This window comes from Lithobates pipiens, unplaced genomic scaffold, assembly GCF_037356315.1.
Source record: "Lithobates pipiens isolate NorthernLeopardFrog02 unplaced genomic scaffold, aLitPip1_a1.2 Scaffold_1, whole genome shotgun sequence".
NCBI classification, from domain to species: Eukaryota; Metazoa; Chordata; class Amphibia; order Anura; family Ranidae; genus Lithobates; species Lithobates pipiens.
This window is the reverse complement of record NW_027507685.1, coordinates 212,488,829-212,507,302: the sequence shown is the minus strand read 5'-3', so window position 1 is coordinate 212,507,302 and position 18,474 is coordinate 212,488,829. Positions and strand designations below refer to the sequence as shown.

At 43.8% G+C, this 18,474-nt stretch overlaps 1 protein-coding gene across 1 annotated transcript in view; it reads right to left on the bottom strand.

Annotated features, from left to right (window-relative positions):
* Positions 1-18,474, bottom strand: part of LOC143982817 (cytochrome P450 2C23-like) — a 61,712-nt gene that overhangs the window by 13,484 nt on the left and 29,754 nt on the right. The window contains exons 6-7 of the mRNA XM_077481839.1: positions 15,967-16,108; positions 1,239-1,426 (exon numbers count right to left, since the gene is read on the bottom strand). Of these exons, the coding sequence (XP_077337965.1) occupies positions 1,239-1,426; positions 15,967-16,108 (330 nt within the window). The remainder of the gene's footprint in view (positions 1-1,238; positions 1,427-15,966; positions 16,109-18,474) is intronic.

Below are 18,474 nucleotides of genomic sequence, written 5' to 3'. Positions count from 1 at the left end.
ATATAAAGGGGGACCTGAGGACACTCATCAAGAGGAAGAGGACTCTGATGTGCCCTGGGGACTGAGGATGCTGATGTAAGTATGGGTTCAGATCTGTACATGTGCATTAGGTGAACATGTCGCGGGTAGGTCAGCCCATTTTAATGGGCTGCACTACCCGCAAGAAACACAAAGAGACGTCTTTTCCAAAATATCGCGGCAGCAATATGCGGTTTGGCACATGCAAAAAGGTGCACTGGGTAACGACATGATGTTCGGACCTCTGCTAGAAGAAAATTTTGCTGACCGGACCTCTGTGGATTTTAATTCATTACCCCTGCTGTATACCAATGAAGGGGAGCTGACATAGACAGTGCATAAGCGGATCTGAGACTGGAAACAAAGGAAGCAAAGATGAGGTTAATAGGATACTGGATATAAGATACAGGAGAAGGCAGAGATCAGCAAGCAGGAATATGGGTAGCAGGTAAAACCCTGAAGCATAGACATCTACTAAGGAAGGGATTATATACCTTTCCAACAGCCAGTATTAGGTGGAGCCTGATTACTTGGATCAGTTGGCTGCTGGGAGACACCATCAGAACTGTATCTTTTGACTCTTGGGGGAACAGTGCCACCAGTAGGGTGCCCAACTTTACCTATAAATGTTAGTATCCAGTTATATTATGTACATTTAGGAAAGAATCCAGGCCTTTTAAAAGCAATTTACTGAGCTGGCCACAACCACCTCTTGAAGGAGTCTATTCCACATTTTCACAGCTCCTACTGTGAAGAAACCTTTCCGTATTTGGAGATTGAATCTCTTTTCCTCCAGACGTAAAGAATGCCCCCTTGTCCTCTGTGATGACCTTTAAGTGAATAACTCAACACCAAGTTCACTATATGGACCCCTTATGTATTTAAAAAGGTAAATGGTCAATAGATGGCAAAAGGAATTTTCTATGATGCTAAGTACCATCAAGTGGCCAAATGTGGTATTCTCTACAGTTCGTTTGAAAGAACAAGCCACTGTGACAGTTATCATTCTTGCCATTCCTTGAATGTTTGGGAAACAGTGAAATGGATGGGCTTAGATCTGCTTTAAATGATACAAAAAGTTTATTCCTCACTCCTGTTATAACAATTCAGCAGAAGTTCTCATATATACTTTATGTCATTTAATAGCCCATCTGATATTCAGAAAACTTTGATGTGCATCAGGTCTATGATGCCAGTAGTTTGCTATTTAGGATACTGACCTTTGGGATATGGTAGCCTCTGAACTTTGTGTCCTGGCTGGTGGCGCGTGCAAGCCCCAAGGGCACAATGTCAGCAAATCTCTGGATCTCATGTATGACTGCATCTGTGTACGGCATGTTAATTCTATCCTCCACTGAAGGACATCGACTCTGGCCAATCACAAGATCAATTTCCTCTTGGATCTTCTCTGTTAGAACATACAGACACATTGTTTTAAAGGGTTTGTGATGATTTAACAATACAGTTATCACTTGAGTTTATTATATGATAACTGTCATTATAATACCAGGATAGAGTAGGCAGTAATTCTATGGTAAAAATGAAATAATGTTGTTGTTTAAATAGCTTTTCTCCCCTAACTGTGATGCATTGGTCAAAGCAAACAATGAGCAGATGTAATCTATTGCTAACAGCCCACTGCTGCTCTCTAAGGAAAATTCTTTCCCTAAAGCCAGCCATAGATGTGATTTTCTTTCCTGCAAACACAGGCTGCACAAAAGAAAATCACTTGATTCCCCCATCAACACAGTCATATCTATTGCATTTTCCTGGCAGGGGAGCACGGGGAGCTGTCCCTGCTGGGAAATACAGTGATTATTGCTAGTGGCTATAGCTGCAGACAAGAATAGGATCTACAAATCCAGCATGCTGATTGTACCCAAGCTGATCGATGAATGAACTTGGGTACAATCATCCTGTCCATAGATGGTTTGAATCTCTACTGAACCGGCCGAGATTCGGACCATCTATGGCTGGCATTGTACACTTTCACATTTTTTTGTTGTTTAGCCTAGGCATTACTGTAGTTATGTTCCCTGCGCTGTTTGTAAATCCTAGCTTGTAATGATGGGCTCACATGTTGTGGCTGCAGTTTGTAGTGTCATGGTTCATCAATCCCCTATGTCCATTTATTCATTCACCTAGCTTTTTGCTAAAGGAACATGCCACTTTTTATTCCGGGTCATGCAGCATCCAGTGCATGTCTTACCATTTCCCACCCCCTCTGGACAGGGTCGCAATCTTTTTCCAAATTCAGCTTCCAGAGAAACATTAAGTGTTCTGTTCTCCCTGGTCAATGCTGCAGACACCGGGCGGTACCAGAGGCCAAGCCTTGAAGTCTCAGTCTGGTGGCCCATACCCCTAGAGACCAACAGGAAAAGCATGATGATCTTCTGCCCCCCCCTTCTAACAAGGAAGAGTCACACCCGGTTGTTCCTAATAACAGAAACTCTATTGGGAAACAAATTGTAACTTGAATAAGGATGTCCACCCTTTGTCAGTAACTCTGCTCCATAGAAGGGAAGAAATGCTCACACTGGGGGTTATTTACAAAAGACAAATCTACTTTGTAGTGCAAGTGTACTTGAAAGTGCAGTCGTTCTAAATCTAAGGGGTAGATCTGAAATGAGTGGGAGCTCTGCTGATTTTATCATCCAATCACGTGCAAGGTAAAATGCTGTTTTTTATTTTCCTTGCATGTCTTCGGATCGACAGCGACTTTACTTCCAAGTGCACTTGCAGTGCAAAGTGGATTTTCCTTTAGTAAATAACCCCCACTGTCTCTAGTGCCATAATTTTGCGCCATAATTAGAAAAATGAACTTGAATCTTCACCCCCTGCTCCAGTCAGAGAAGCCCCGAGGAGCCCAAGTACCAGTCACTTACATGTTTGGCCTAAACTTTGCCCATTTGGAAAATAATTTCTCCTCAATAAATAATTTAGTCTGCGACTAACTCTGCTGGCTCCTGCAATACCGGTTATATATTCCCCTATCCAGGGATGCTGAGTGACAAAGCATTCTCATGAAAACTACTAGGGTGGAATCATCCCTTAAAAGGACCAAACAAACATATGAAAGGTAGATTCAAAATATGATAACATAAATAATTTAATAATTCAAAATATTTGTTTATTAACCACTTCAGCCCTGCAGGATTTGGCAGCCCCGTAGGATTTTGCCTCTGTGATTTTTATTTTTTGCGATACAACGGAAAAAGAAATTTTGAAAAAAAAATGATATTTTCTAGTTTTTGTTATATAAAAAATTTATAAACTCAATTTTAGTCGTACATTTAGGCCAGAATGTATTCAGCCACATGTCTTTGGTAAAAAAAAAATGTCAATAAGCGTATATTTATTGGTTTGCGCAAAAGTTATAGCGTCTACAAACGAGGGTACATTTTCTGGAATTTATGCAGCTTTTAGTTTATGACTGCTTATCTCATTACTTGAGGTGCTAAATGGCAGGACAGTACAAACCCCCCCCCCCCAATGACCCCATTTTGGAAAGTGGACATCCCAAGGAAATTGCTGAGAGGCATGTTGAGCCCATTGAATATTTTCATTTTTTTGTCACAAGTGATTGACAAATGAAAAAAAAAATACATAAAGTTGTCACTAAATGATATATTTCTCATACATAGCATGGTTATATGTGGAATTCTGCTGCTTCTCCTGAGTACGGGGATACCACATGTGTTGGGAGCCTAGCCTGCATACCGGACCCAAAAACTAAGCACAGGGCGTAATTTTTGATTTCACTCCTCACTACCTATCACAGTTTTGATGGCCATAAAATGCAGAAAAAGATAGCACAAATCCCCCCCCCCCCCAATGACCCCATTTTGGAAAGTAGACACCCCACGCTATTTTCTGATAGGCATGTTGAGTTCATGGAACATTTTATATTTTGCCACAAGTTGCGGGAAATTAATTATTATTTTTTTTTTTTTTTACACAACATTGTCACTAAATGACATATTGTTCAAAATTGGCATGGCTATATCTGGAATTACACCCCAAAATACATTCTGCTGCTTCTCCTGAGTACGGAGAACCACATGTGTGGAACTTTTTGGCAGTCTAATCGCGTACAGGACCCCGAAATCCAATCAATGCCTTCAGGCTTTCTAAGGGAGTACATTTTTGATTTCGCTCCTCACTGCCTATGACAGTTTCGGAGGCCATGAAATGCCCAGATAGCACAACCCCCCCCCCCCCCCAAATGACCCCACCCATTTTGGAAAGTAGACACCCCAAGCTATCTGCTGAGAGACATATTGAGTATTTTGCAGATCTCGCTTTTTGGTACAAAGTTTTGAAATTTGAAAAAAGAAAAAAAAAAAGATGTTTTTCTTTTCTAATTTCATTTAAAAAAATAAATGAGGTCTTCAAAATACTCACCATGCCTCTTAGACAACCCAAGGTATTTGCTAATTTTCAAAATGGGGTCATTTGGGGTGTTTTTGTGTATCTATCTATCATTTCAGGGCCTTCGTAACTGTGGTAGGTAGTGAGGAGTAAAATCACAATTTTACGCCTTTAGAAATCCTGAAAGCGGCGATTGGTTTTTGAGGTCCTGTATACGGCTAGGCTCCCAAAAAGTCCCACACATGATGGGCATTCATGCACAATTTTCTTTCAACTGTGGTGGTGAAATCACCTCCTACAGCGCTGGAGTCGCTGACTTAGGTATTGTGGGAGCAAACGCTGTTGCTGTCAAGAATAAAAAATAAATCAGTGCTGCAGCTGAATGGCGTACCTGCTAAGCAAATGATGGTTAACAATAAAACAAAGTAACATTACAGTATAACAGTAAGACTTACCATACCTGCAAAGCAAATACAATAAAACATAGTAGAAATAAAACATTCTGTCTTTGTCTTCTTCTTGGTGGCAGCGGGGCACTACGCGTACTTGCCACCTCTCCAGCTTGAACTGCACTTATGGGACGCTCCACATCACCAAGTGTTACTGCAACGCTGGACGTATGACCAGGATGTACTTGGCCGCTGGTGCTTGCCAGTTCACCAGAAGGAATAGGGGACACATATACATATATACATATATATATATATATACATATACATATATACACATACATTATTGCATAAGCCATATTTTAATGGATGACATATTGGGGCTTATTTACAAAAAAGACAAATCGCACAAAAGAAATTGCACTGGAAGTGCAGTCACTGTAAATCTGGGGGTCTGAAATGAGGAGAAGCTGTGCTGATTTTATTATCCAGTCATGTGAAAGCTAAAATGCTGTTTTTTATTTTCCTTGCATTGTACCCACGGATCTACATCACTTCCAAGTGCACTTTCAAGTGCAAAGGAAAAGAAAAAGCTGCGCAAATATACTAAAATTTTGCAGTGAGTGAATACCCATGGTGATTGAAAAACAATCGGGGAACCATAGAGAAATAAATATATATACCGTATATACTCGAGTATAAGCCGAGATTTTCAGCCTCTTTTTTGAGGCTGAAAGTGCCCCCCTCGGCTTATACTCGAGTCATCGCTGTCTGCCCGCTCGATCAGCGTGTCGAGCAGACAGACAGCGGCCATTCTGATTCAAAAGCCGCGCCTCCGGCTCCGCCTTCGCCTGTGATAGGCGGAACACTGAATTTCCCAGCAGCCTGTGTTCCGCCTATCACGGACGTCGTATCATCCTCGTACTACGGACGAGGATGATACGACGTCTGTGATAGGCGGAACACAGGCTGCTGGGAAATTCAGTGTTCCGCCTATCACAGGCGAAGGAGGAGGCGCGGCTTTTGAATTTTACAATGGCCGCCGACGAAGAGGGCACGGGACGGAGGCAAGGCAAGGCACGGCACGGCACGGCACGGCACGGGACGGGACGGGACGAAGGCAAGGCACGACACGGGACGGAGGCTCGGGACAAAGGCTCGGGACACAGGTAGGCTGGACACACACACACACACACACACACACACACACACACACACACACACACACACACACACACACACACACACACGGATGGATGGATGGATACACACACACACAGGGATGGATGGATGGATGGATACACACACACACAGGGATGGATGGATGGATGGAGACACACACACACAGGGATGGATGGATGGATGGATGGAGACACACACACACAGGGATGGATGGATGGATGGATGGAGACACACACACACACAGGGATGGATGGATGGATGGATGGAGACACACACACACAGGGATGGATGGATGGATGGACACACACAGGGATGGATGGACGGACACACAGGGATGGACGGACACACAGGGACGGACGGACACACAGGGATGGACGGACACACACACAGGGATGGACAGGCATGTCTCACCCTCGGCTTATACACGAGTCAATAAGTTTGCCAGTTTTTTTGGGGGTAAATTGGGGGCCTCGGCTTATATTCGGGTCGGCCTATACTCGAGTATATACGGTAGTCCACAATAAAGTGATTAACCACTTTAGCCCCGGACCAATTTTCAGCCTAAGGACCAGAGGTCTTTTTACAATTTCACACTGCACTGCTTTAACTGGTAATTGCGCGGTCATGCAATGTTGTACCCAAACGAAATTTGCGTCCTTTTCTTCCCACAAATAGAGCTTTCTTTTGATGGTATTTGATTGCCTCTGCGATTTTTATTTTTTGCAATATAAATGGAAAAAGACCGAAAATTTTAAGAAAAAAATATATTTTCTAATTTTTGTTATAAGAAAAATCGAATAAACTCAATTTTAGTCATAAATTTAGGGCAAAATTTATTTAGCCACATGTCTTTAGTAAAAAAAATGTCAATAAGCGTATATTTATTGGTTTGCGCAAAAGTTATAGCGTCTACAAACTAGAGTACATTTTCTGGAATTTACACAGCTTTTAATTTATGACTGCCCATCTCATTTCTTGAGGTGCTAAAATGGCAGGGCAGTACAACCCCCCTCCCCCAAATGACCCCATTTTGGAAAGTAGACACACCAAGGAAATTGCTGAGGGGATTGTTGATCCCATTGAATATTTTTTTTTGTCCCAAGTGATTGAATAATGACAAAAAAAAAAAAAAAAAGTTTACAAAAAGTTGTCACTAAATGATATATTGCTCACACATGCCATAGTTATATGTGCGATTGCACCTCAAAATATATTCTGCTGCTTCTCCTGAGTACGGGGATACCACATATGTGGGACTTTTTTGGAGTCTAGCCGCGTACGGCACCCCGAAAACCAATCACTGCCTTCGGGATTTCTAAGGGTGCACATTTTTGATTTCACTCCTCACTACCTATCACAGTTTCGAAGGCCATAAAATGCCAAAATAACACAACCCCCCCCCAAAATGACCCCATTTTGGAAAGTAGACACCCCAAGGAAATTGCTGAGGGGCATGTTGAGCCCATTGAATATTTTTTTTTGTCCCAAGTGATTGAATAATGACACAAAAAAAAAAAAAAAAAGTTTACAAAAAGTTGTCACTAAATGATATATTGCTCACACATGCCATAGTTATATGTGGAATTGCACCCCAAAATATATTCTGCTGCTTCTCCTGAGTACGAGGATACCACATATGTGGGACTTTTTGGGAGTCTAGCTGCGTACGGCATCCCGAAAACCAATCACCGCCTTCAGGGTTTCTAAGGATGCAAATTTTTGATTTCACTCTTCACTACCTATCATAGTTTCGAAGGCCATAAAATGCCAAAATAGCACAAACCCCCCCCCCCCCCAAATGACCCCATTTTGGAAAGTAGACACCCCAAGCTATATACTGAGAGGCATGTTGAGTCCATGAAATATTTTATATTTTGCCACAAGTTGCAGGAATATTACATTTTTTTTTTTTTTTTGCACAAAGTTGTCACTAAATGATATATTGCTCACACATGCTATGGGCATAAGTGAAATTACACCCCAAAATAAATTCTGCTGCTTCTCCTGAGTACGGGGATACCACATATGGGGGACTTTTTGGGAGCCTAGCCACGTACGGGACCCCGAAAACCAAGCACTGCCTTCCGGATTTAAATATAAAACGCTACCAAAAAACCTGTTAGCGATCGCAGGGATCAGGCCTGACTTTGCTAATGCTGCAGTTATGTGTTTAGTGTTTTGTAAGTGACAGTGATCGATCGATACTGCACTTGGGTGAGCTGGGCGGAGGGGCAAAACGCAGGTGCTAGCAGTTATCTGGGCTGATCCCGCTAACAATGCGTTTTTTTGGAACCCTAAACTGTTGGGGACGCTAGTATAGATCTGATCAGATCAGATATTGATCTGTTCAGATTCTATACCACTACGGGAGGTTTATGCTTTGCGCGTGGGTGTTAGCGGTACTGGCACTAACCTAGCACTGCCTGGGGTGACGCAGACCCTGACCCTAAAACCTAATTGATATCACCCGCCGGGTGATCAGGGGGTTAAACCTTTATTGGATAATAAATGGTGGGTGCCCTGATGCTATAAAAAGCAAACTAACTAACCAGAGTCACCCGTAACACTTATACGGGGATCACTGGTGAAAGGGTTAACTAGGGGCAATCAGGGGGTTCAAATTTTTATTAGGTAGTATATGGGGGTCCCTGGCACTATATAAAAACCTGACGGGGAACCTAAATAACTAACTGGCTAACCAGCGTCACCAGTGACACTTATACGTGATCGCTGGTGAAAGGGTTAACTAGGGGCAATCAGGGGGTTAAAAACATTATTGGGTAGTATATGGGGGTACCTAGCGCTATAAAAACCTGGCGGTGAACCTAAAAAAATAACTAGCTACCTAGCGACACTAATGCAGCGATCAGAAAAATGATCGCTTAGTGACACTGGCAAAAGGGGGTGAAAGGGTTAACTAGGGGCAATCAGGGGGTTAAAACCATTATTGGGTAGTATATGGGGGTACCTAGCGCTATAAAAACCTGGCGGTGAACCTAAAAAAATAACTAGCTACCTAGCGACACTAATGCAGCGATCAGAAAAATGATCGCTTAGTGACACTGGCAAAAGGGGGTGAAAGGGTTAATTAGGGGCAATCAGGGGGTTAAAACCATTAAAAAAGGACATCAAAGTGCTCTGGTCAGGAAGGGGGTAAAATCTTCTAGGGCTGAAGTGGATAAAGAGTGTTTAAAGGTGCACTTGATATAAATCCACATGACACAGATTTTATATATATATATATATATATATATATATATATATATATATATATATATATATATATATATATATATAAAATTTATTATATATTAATAATTCACATAGAGAAGGATAAAAACATTTCATACAATACATCCGCATCCATTTAGATGAAAAGGACACGAATTTCAACGTTATATTTAATTGTACATGTTGCTCCATGAGGCTTCTTTAGGAAAAGGCGTGGAATCACAACTACTAGATAAACAAACATGTCAAAAGAAAAATCATAAACATAATTACATTACATATATACAGATTTTATAGAAATTCTGACTAAATAAAGTACGCAGATGCATCCCCCTAAACCTGGCAAAGGTTCCCAACATGTTGGTTCCTACCTCCAGTAAATGAGTTGAAACCAATTTATGGCAAAGTCGTGAGAGAAGAGTCGGTTCTGGTGGCCCTGTGTGTTCAGCCAACTGGGATTGATCGCCCACATGAGCCAGCTCTCCCCCAGGGAAGGGTATGGTCTCATAAAATATATGCGAAAAAGTGAGGAATAAGACCTATAATTCAATAAAACATAACATACTCAGAGGCATGCACTTTCATACTTAATGAACAAACATTTGTCATGTTTTGATTTTTGCTTACTTGTATGAGATTTCTATATGGGAAGCTGGGAACCTAAGATTACACCAGGTGGCGCCAAAGGTCTAGCCGATCGACTGCTAACTCTAGAGCTTCAATAGGGACAGTCAAAATCTCTATTTATCAACAGAACATACCAATCCAATTTCAAGGTGATATATAAAGCCCCATACACACTATCAGTTTTTCTGCTGAGTTTTTCCTTCAGATTTACCAAAACAATGTAATATGAGGTCAAACCTCAGGCGTTTCAATTTGTATGCAATCGCGCAATCCCTTGCACTACATGCTTTTGGTAAATCCGAAGGAAAAAATCATCAGAAAATCTGATAGTGTGTATGGGGCTTTATATATCACCTTGAATTTGGATTGGTATGTTTTGTTGATAAATAGAGATTTTGACTCCATCTTCAGTCCATCTTTAACGCACACCTGCTCGCTGTCATGAGGGAGAAAAGGTTCCCAGGGACACCAACAAAATGATGTCTGCCACGTGGGTTCCTATATACCCCTCCCCATCGCATCAGATGCGAACGCCATTATGTGTTGCGGATGCAAATGGGAGGGGCCAAGCATGCACAGCAGCCCTAAGGCTCCAACCACGTCTATGTGTCAGGCCGTGGTTCCAGCCAAGGGGTGGAGACAGTTCTCAAGGCAAACACGCCCCAGGGTGGTGCTGCCAAAGGAAATGTCCCCAACCGCATTTGGACTGGAGTTCATGGACAAAGACACGGCATCTACCCGGAACTACCAAAACAGATAAGGTTCCTCAAGGCAGGCGCGCATGGGGACCAGACACAGACGGTACAGTATGGACCTGCTGCATTCATGTGTATCCCCACGGATGCCCTCGAGCATCCGTAAGGGGATCCAATGGGCGAATGGGTGATCACATCGGGAGAGTGCCACCTGCCCTCAGAAAACACTCCAAAAATCAAATAACAAAAAAAAAAAAAAAATCAAGAACAAAAAAAAACAAAAACAACAAAGAACAAAAAAAACAAAAGACAATTCAATCATTGTAAAAATTGTATGCCCAACGTATGAGTAGGAAGGGCTAAAGAATCAAACCTTGCCAGGTAGGTAGATACACCTTATTGATATTCAAGTACAATAAACTTCTAAAAGTTACATTTTTCATTACTAGGGATGGGCCGAACGGACCCCTGTTCGGTTCGCACCCCAACTTTCGAACACCGCAAAAGTTTGGACCCAGATAACAAACCCCATTAAAGTCAATGGGATCCGAACTTAAAAAATCCAAAGTGCCCATTTTGAAGGCTTACTGGTATATGCAAGTCATTTGGCATACAATGGTTATAGGGGTCTGGGTCCTGCCCTGGTGGACATTTATCAATAAAAAAAAAGGTTTGTGAAAAACGTCATTTTTACATAAGCAGTGATTTTTTGATTTTTAAAGTGAAAGCATAAAAATGAAAAAATCCTTCCAATATAGTGCCTGGGGGGTGTCCTTGGTCTACCTGTAAAGTGGCAGATCTGCACCATGTCTAGAATCTGCTGCAGCAATAATTGCATTTATAAAGCCAAAAAAATGAAATTTTCCCTGCAAGCTGCCTTTATTTTGCTCAGCAACAGATGATGAGGCCACAATGTAGTGCACTGGGAACAAGATTATAGATTTTTTGAATACATTCTGGTGTCACTTTGACTTTGGATAGAAGTAACGGGTGGGAAGGTGCCACCGACAACCAAAGAAGTAATTGGTCTTTGGTTGTCGGTGGCACCTTCCCACCGTCACTCTATAGAGGTATTTTTGATGAAAGCAAGAATTAGCCTTGCTAGAAAAAAAATTCAATAATATGCATCTGTCAAACAGGTACTGAAAAATTGGTCTTTGGGTCTTCCAGATGAAATGATTGAACACCCTCAAAGCCAGGCAGCCTCGAAGTCCTGCAGAGATTCCACATCCCAAAAAGACTAAATTAGGGACATGGGCATCAGGGGCTTCATAGCTGGTAATCCAGGACTGATTCATTTTTATAAAAGTCAAATGGTCCACAGAGTCTGTGGACAGATGCGTTCAATAGCATACTGGGAAAGTCCTGGCCAGTGGTCTATTCTCATGACCCAGTAAGTCAGTGGATCATCAGCTGGAAAGCTCTCCATCTCTGTTTTAGCCCTGAGGTAGTTGTCCACCATGTGATGCAGATGCTGCCGATTGGATGTGGAAAAAATTTCTACATGCCTCACTTAGGCGGACGCCTTCACCAACGCTCCTGTCTTGACCAGCAGAAGACTCAAAACAACGTTTTACACCATACTGTAACCTAAAAAAAATGTTCAATGAAATCCTCTTTAACGTGTCCTCAAGAGATTTTATCTTCTGCACGCTCAATGGAGACGGGATGAGTTCTGGGACCTTCCCCTTATAACGGTGGTCAAGGAGGGTTGCCAACCAGTAATCATCCTTCTCCTTTATGCCCCATATTCTTGGGTCCTTTCGCAGGCTTTGAAGCATGAGGTTACCTATGTGCCTCAAATTTGCAGAGGCTTGAGAAGCAGACTCCTCGGGGTCACTTAGGATGACAGCATCTGGAACGTCCTCCTCCCAGCCACGTACTACTCCCAAGGGTCCATTGGTTGGAAAGGCATTGCTTACAGATTGACGCATGTCTTCCTCTTCTTCGAAGCCTATAAAAGTCCTACTCCTCATCCTCCTCCCCTCTCTCCTCCTGTGTGTTCTGTGACATAGGAATGATGGTGTCTGGATAAAGTGGGCATTGAGAGGAAAGGAAGTACTCCTCTTCCTCCTGCTCTTCTGCCTCCAGTGCCCTGTCCATAATGCCACGCAGAGTCTGCTCAAGCAGGAACACAACAGGTATTGTTTCCCTGATGCATGCACTGTCACTGCTCACCATCCTTGTGGCCTTCTCAAATGATGACAATACAGTGCATGCATCTTTAATGATCAGCCATTGGCGAGGAGAAAAAAAGCAGAGGTGGCCTGAGCCTTTTGTTGTATCGTACTGGCACAGGTACTCGTTGACGGCCCTCTGCTGCATGTATAGCTGCTGTAGCATTCCCAAATTTGAGTTCCACCTGGTGGGTATATCACAAATCAGGCAGTTTATGGGCAGGTGGAATTCTCCCTGAATTTCAGCCAACCGAGCACTGGCTGTGTATGACCGCCTGAAATGGCTACAGACTCTTCTGGCCTGCTTTAGTAGATCTTGCAATCCTGGGTACATATTTAGGAAATGCTGCACCACCAAACTGAAGACATGTGCCAGGCATGTGCCATTCGAAGGAGGTTTGAGCAATTATCGGACACCACCATTCCTGGCTCCAGCTGGCATGGTGTGAACCACCTCTGGGCCTGTCCCTGCAGAGCTGCAAGAATCTCTGCTCCGGGGTGGTTCCTGTCCCCTAACCACACCAGCTGAAGCACTGCATGACACCTTTTAGCCTGGCTCTGGGAATAGCCCTTTGAATGCTTAGGGGGTACCTGATGTTCATAGGACAATTCTGCAGAGGAGGGCATGGAGGTGGAGGAGGAGAAGGAGGGGGTAGAGCTCACAGGTCTGGCATCGTCACCATCTGTATGGAAACGTGGGGGCACAACAAGCTGCAGCACCGAGCCCTGTCCTGCATCCTTTCAAGTTGCAAGCAGCGTTACCCAGTGTGCTGTAAACTAAATATATCATCCCTACCCATGCTTACTGGACCACGTGTCAGCAGTAAGGTGGATTACAGTCCTTACCACCCACATGCCCAGCATCTCAATGCAAGCTTGTCAAAGCTGTTGGCTCTCCAACTTCTGCCTTTCAGCCTGGTTGATTCTGCCCCTTTCCGTGAATTCACACATGTGCTGTACAATGGCAGGTTTCCAGTCGGGTCTTTTCCCAAACAAGGGACCTGGGAGATAGACTTTTAGTTCTGTTTTCTGTTTCTCCCCCACCCCCGGCCCCCCATTCATGAGGCGGAATATGTTCCAAAGCAAAGAATCCAATCAATTTCAAATCAAAGTTATGATACAATCCTATGTGCCTGCTTATGGGTGTCTCCATTTTGTGTTTGGATATTAGGGAAACATGATCCCTAATTCTTTTATAGAATGGGCACTTCGTCTTTCCCACATAGAATGCTTCACATTGACATTTCATAATATAGACAGCCCCAAATGATTGACAGGTCTTTCTATGCCTGCGAGTCTACATGATGTTAGTGAGGAGAATGTTTTAACCTCTTAAAATATAAGGGCAATAATTGCACTTTCCACATGGGTATGTGCCTGTGGTATTGGTTTCATTTGGTCATCACACAGGTGGTAGCTTGCCACCAATGTGTTTCTGAGTGACTTGGATCTCTTATAGGTAATCTCTGGGTACGGTTTGATTTTTTAAATAATTCTCTGGTCCTTAGTTAGCAAATAAAATTTTTTTGTGTATATTACAAGCCTTCTCATGTTGCCTGTTATATCTTGCAATTATCCTTTTGTATGCGACTTGTGTGGCCCTTTTGGACTTGTATATCAATGAATGTCTGTCTTGTCCATACTGGACCATGCGTGCCCGCCTTGAGGGACCGTGTCTATTTCGGTAGTTCCAGGTAGATGTCATGTCTGCGTCCGTGAACTCCAGTCCAAATGGGTTTAGGGACACTGGCAGCACCACCCTGGGGCGTGTTTGCATTGGGGACTGCCTCCGCTCCTTGGCTGGAGCCGCAGTCTGACACATAGACTTGGCTGGAGCCTTGGGGCTGCCGTGCATGGTTGGCCCCTCCCATTTGCATCCTTGTCATTACGTTCACATCTGATGCGTAGGGGTGGATATAGGGACCAGGGATGAGCTTTACGTTCGAGAAATTCAAAAGTCGTGGAACATCCTTTAAAGGTCTATAGGAGAAAGCAAAAGTGCTAGTTTTAAAGGCTTATATGCATGATATTGTCATAAAAAGTGATAGGGGACATGCATCAGTGCAAAAAAAAAGTTTTAAAAGTGGCCGTTTTTTCGGGAGCAGTGATTTTAATAATGCTTAAAGTGAAACAATAAAAGTGTAATATTCCTTTAAATTTTGTACCTGGGGGGTGTTTATAGTATGCCTGTAAAGGGGTACATGCTTCCTGTGTTTAGAACAGTCTGACAGCAAAATGACATTTCTAAAGGAAAAAAAGTAATTTAAAACTACTCGCGGCTACAATGAATTGTCGGTCCGCAATACACATAAAAGTTCATTGATAAAAAAAAAAAAATGCAGTGGGGGTCCCCCTCAAAATCCATACCGGACCCCTCTAGAGCTAGCAGTCGATCGGCTAGACCTTTGGCGCCAACTGGTGTAATCTTAGGCTCTAGCTTCCCATATAGAAATCTCATACAATTAAGAAAGAATCAAAAAACATGACAAAAGTTTGTTCATTAGTTAAGTATGAAGGTGCATGCCTCTATGAGTATTTTACGTTTTACTGAATTATAGGTATTATCCCTCACTTTTTCGCATATATTTTAGGAGACCATACCCTCCCCTGTGGGAGAGCTGGCTCATGTGGGCGATCAATCCCAGTTGGCTGGATGCACAGGGCCACCAGAACAGACTCCTTTCTCATGACTTTGCCATAAATTGGTTTCAACTCCCCATTTACTGGAGGTAGGAACCAACATGTTGGGAACCTTTCCCAGGTTTAGGGGGATGCATCTGCATACTTTATTTAGTCAGAATTTGTATAAAATCTGTATATATGTAATGTAATTATGTTTATGATTTTTCTTTTGATGCGTTTGTTTATCTATCTAGTAGTTGTGATTCCACACCTTTTCCTGAACAAGCCTCATGGTGAAACATTTCAAATTAAAAATGTGGAAACAGCAATATAACATTGCAAGTTGTGTCATTTTCATCTAAATGGATGCAGATGTATTGTATGAAATGTTTTTATTCTTTTCTATGTGAAATACAAAAAAAAAAAAAATCCTCATCCTAAAACAAAGAATGACTAGAACAAAGTAAAATCCAGGGACTTCCTGGTAAATGTTGATGAATTTGTATCCCTGGGTACTGTCCTAGAACCTCACTGGTTTTTACTTTGTTGTAGTCTGTTTTATTGGACACCAACTATAAAAGTTTGGGCCAGAAATAAACTTTAACAAATAAGGAAAAAGATGCACGTAAATGTTGAAGAGGTTAAAATACATACTTCTCACATCTGGGTATTTCAGCAGAATAAGTAATGAATATGTCAGGGTAGTGCCTGAGGTCTCCGTCCCAGCAAAAAACAGGTTCATCACATTGACAAGCAAATTGTTAATGTTAAATTCTGTATTGAGGTTGTCCTTTTCCTGGAGTGAAAAAAGCAAAGATGCATAGTCAGAGCTGTATTTAGACATCATGTTACGAAGGTAAAAAGGGAATTGTGATACTACTGTAGCACCCTCCTAGGTAGGTGCTAGAAGAGAGTATAGTTTTGGGTCCTTCTGCTTACCAGGAAGATTGTTAGGCAAATTTAGAGTGTCTACCAGGGAGCAGGATCTATTGGTGTGGTCTGCTCATGATGCTCAGGTGCAGCTCAGCTTGTCTGAATGTTCCACACTGATTTATACAGGGAGGCATATTGGATAGTGGGAGGGAACCTGACAAGTGAGGTCACATGCATTCTTACAGCCTGGCTATTGGCAGAGGAGAATACCTCATTGCATGCTGGGTGCCTGTATAAATGTCAAGGGCACATGTGCTTGGGGTCTTTCAGCTGGAGGATGGGGTCCCAGAGGGATGAGGCAGCTGCACATTCTCTGTAGAAGTGTCATGGGGATTTGGGTAGTCAACCCAAGGGCCTGAAAGTCAGATTGAAGCTTAACCCAGAAGTCCTGCAGAGCTGACTGGAAGGGAGACACTAGGAAGGATCTGATTCTGCCTATTGTGAGTACAGATCTGTGTCATGGTGCCTGTCCTGTGAGGGTAATCCCTTCAGCTAGAAGAGTCAGTGGATGGGTGCCAGTCAAAGGGATGCTAGAGAGTGTCCTGAAGATAAAGTAGTTGCATCAAGTCTGCTGCTAGAGAGAACAAGAAGACTTAATTATTCCATACAAGTGGCAGTATGATAAAAGCAGTGTGACTGTTACCATAAGTAATCTGGTGAGGCTAATGCTTCGTACACATGATCAAACAATCCGGTGGAAAAGTCCAGCGGACTCAAGTCCACCGGACAATCCCGCCGTGTGTGGGCTCCGGCAGACTTTTTTTACTCAAAAGTCCGGCGGACTAAGAAAGTATTTTTGCACTCCAATCTGTCCACCGGACTCGCATTTCGGCGGACAATCTGGCCACGTGTGTGCCAGTCCGCCACCCTTTGGAAATGAACGGACTTTTCCCGCCCGGAGAAAAGTCCACTCATTTTGAGCGCATCTCCAGGTAGCCGGGGCCAGCGAAAGAGTCGTCGCTGTCTCTGTCACCTGGTATGGACTTAAAGGGGAAACCCTACGCCGAAAAATCGGCGTGGGGGTCCCCCCAGGTCCATATCAGACCCTTATCCGAGCACGCTACCCGGCCGGCCAGGAAAGGGGGTGGGGACGAGCGAGCACCCCCCCCCTCCTGAGCCGTACCAGGCCGCGTGCCCTCAACATGGGGGGGTGCCTTAGGGAAGGGGGGGCCGTGCGGCCCCCCACCCCAAAGCACCTTGTCCCCATGTTGATGAGGACAAGGGCCTCTTCCCGACAATGCTGGCCGTTGGTTGTCAGGGTCTGCGGGCGGGGGGCTTATCGGAATCCAGGAGCCCCCTTTAATAAGAGAGTACAATGTACCCCTACCCATTCACCTGTGAAAAAAAGTAAAAAAACAAAACACAACACACAAGGGTTAAAATAGTTTATTGCACAGCTTCGAGGGTCTTCTTCCGTCTTCGGGGGGTCTTCTCGCCGGACTCCTCCGCTATCTTCTGCTCTTTTGCTAGCTCTTTCACTAGCGGTGGAGCCCGGCTTTCTTCTTCGCCGCCGCCCTCTTTTTCCGACTTCGGGGGTCTTGTCCCCCTCTTCGGGGGTCTTGTCCCCCTCTTCGGTTCTTCTTGCCGGGCCACCGTGCCTTCTTCTAGCTCTTTTACAAGCGGTGGCCTGGTCTTCTGTCGCCGCTCTCTTCTGGCCTTCTGTTCTTCTCTTCTGTTCTTCTCTTCTGGAGATGTTGCCTCATCGTGCTCTCCGGTCACAATGACAGAGAAGCGGCGTGCGGCGACTTATATAGGGACATCACCGGATGATTTCCCCGCCCATTATGTCACAGTCCCAGAGGATGCTGGGACTGTGACATCATAATGGGTGGGGACATCATACGGCGATGTCTCTAGATAAGTCGCCGCACGCCACACGTCGCGTCCCTGCAATTGTGACCGGAGACCGCGACGAGGCAACATCTCCAGAAGAGAAGAAGAGAAGAACAGAAGACGGCGGCAGCGGCGACAGAAGACCGGGCCACCGCCTGTAAAAGAGCTAGAAGGAGAACCGAAGAGGGGGACAAGACCCCCGAAGTCGGAAGAAGAGGGCTCCTCCGCTAGTAAAAGAGCTAGCAAAAGAGCAGAAGATAGCAGAGTCCGGCGAGAAGACCCCGAAGACGGTAGAAGACCCCCGGAGCTGTGCAATAAACTATTTTAACCCTTGTGTGTTTTTTATTTTTTTACTTTTTTTCACAGGTGAATGGGTAGGAGTACATTGTACCCCAT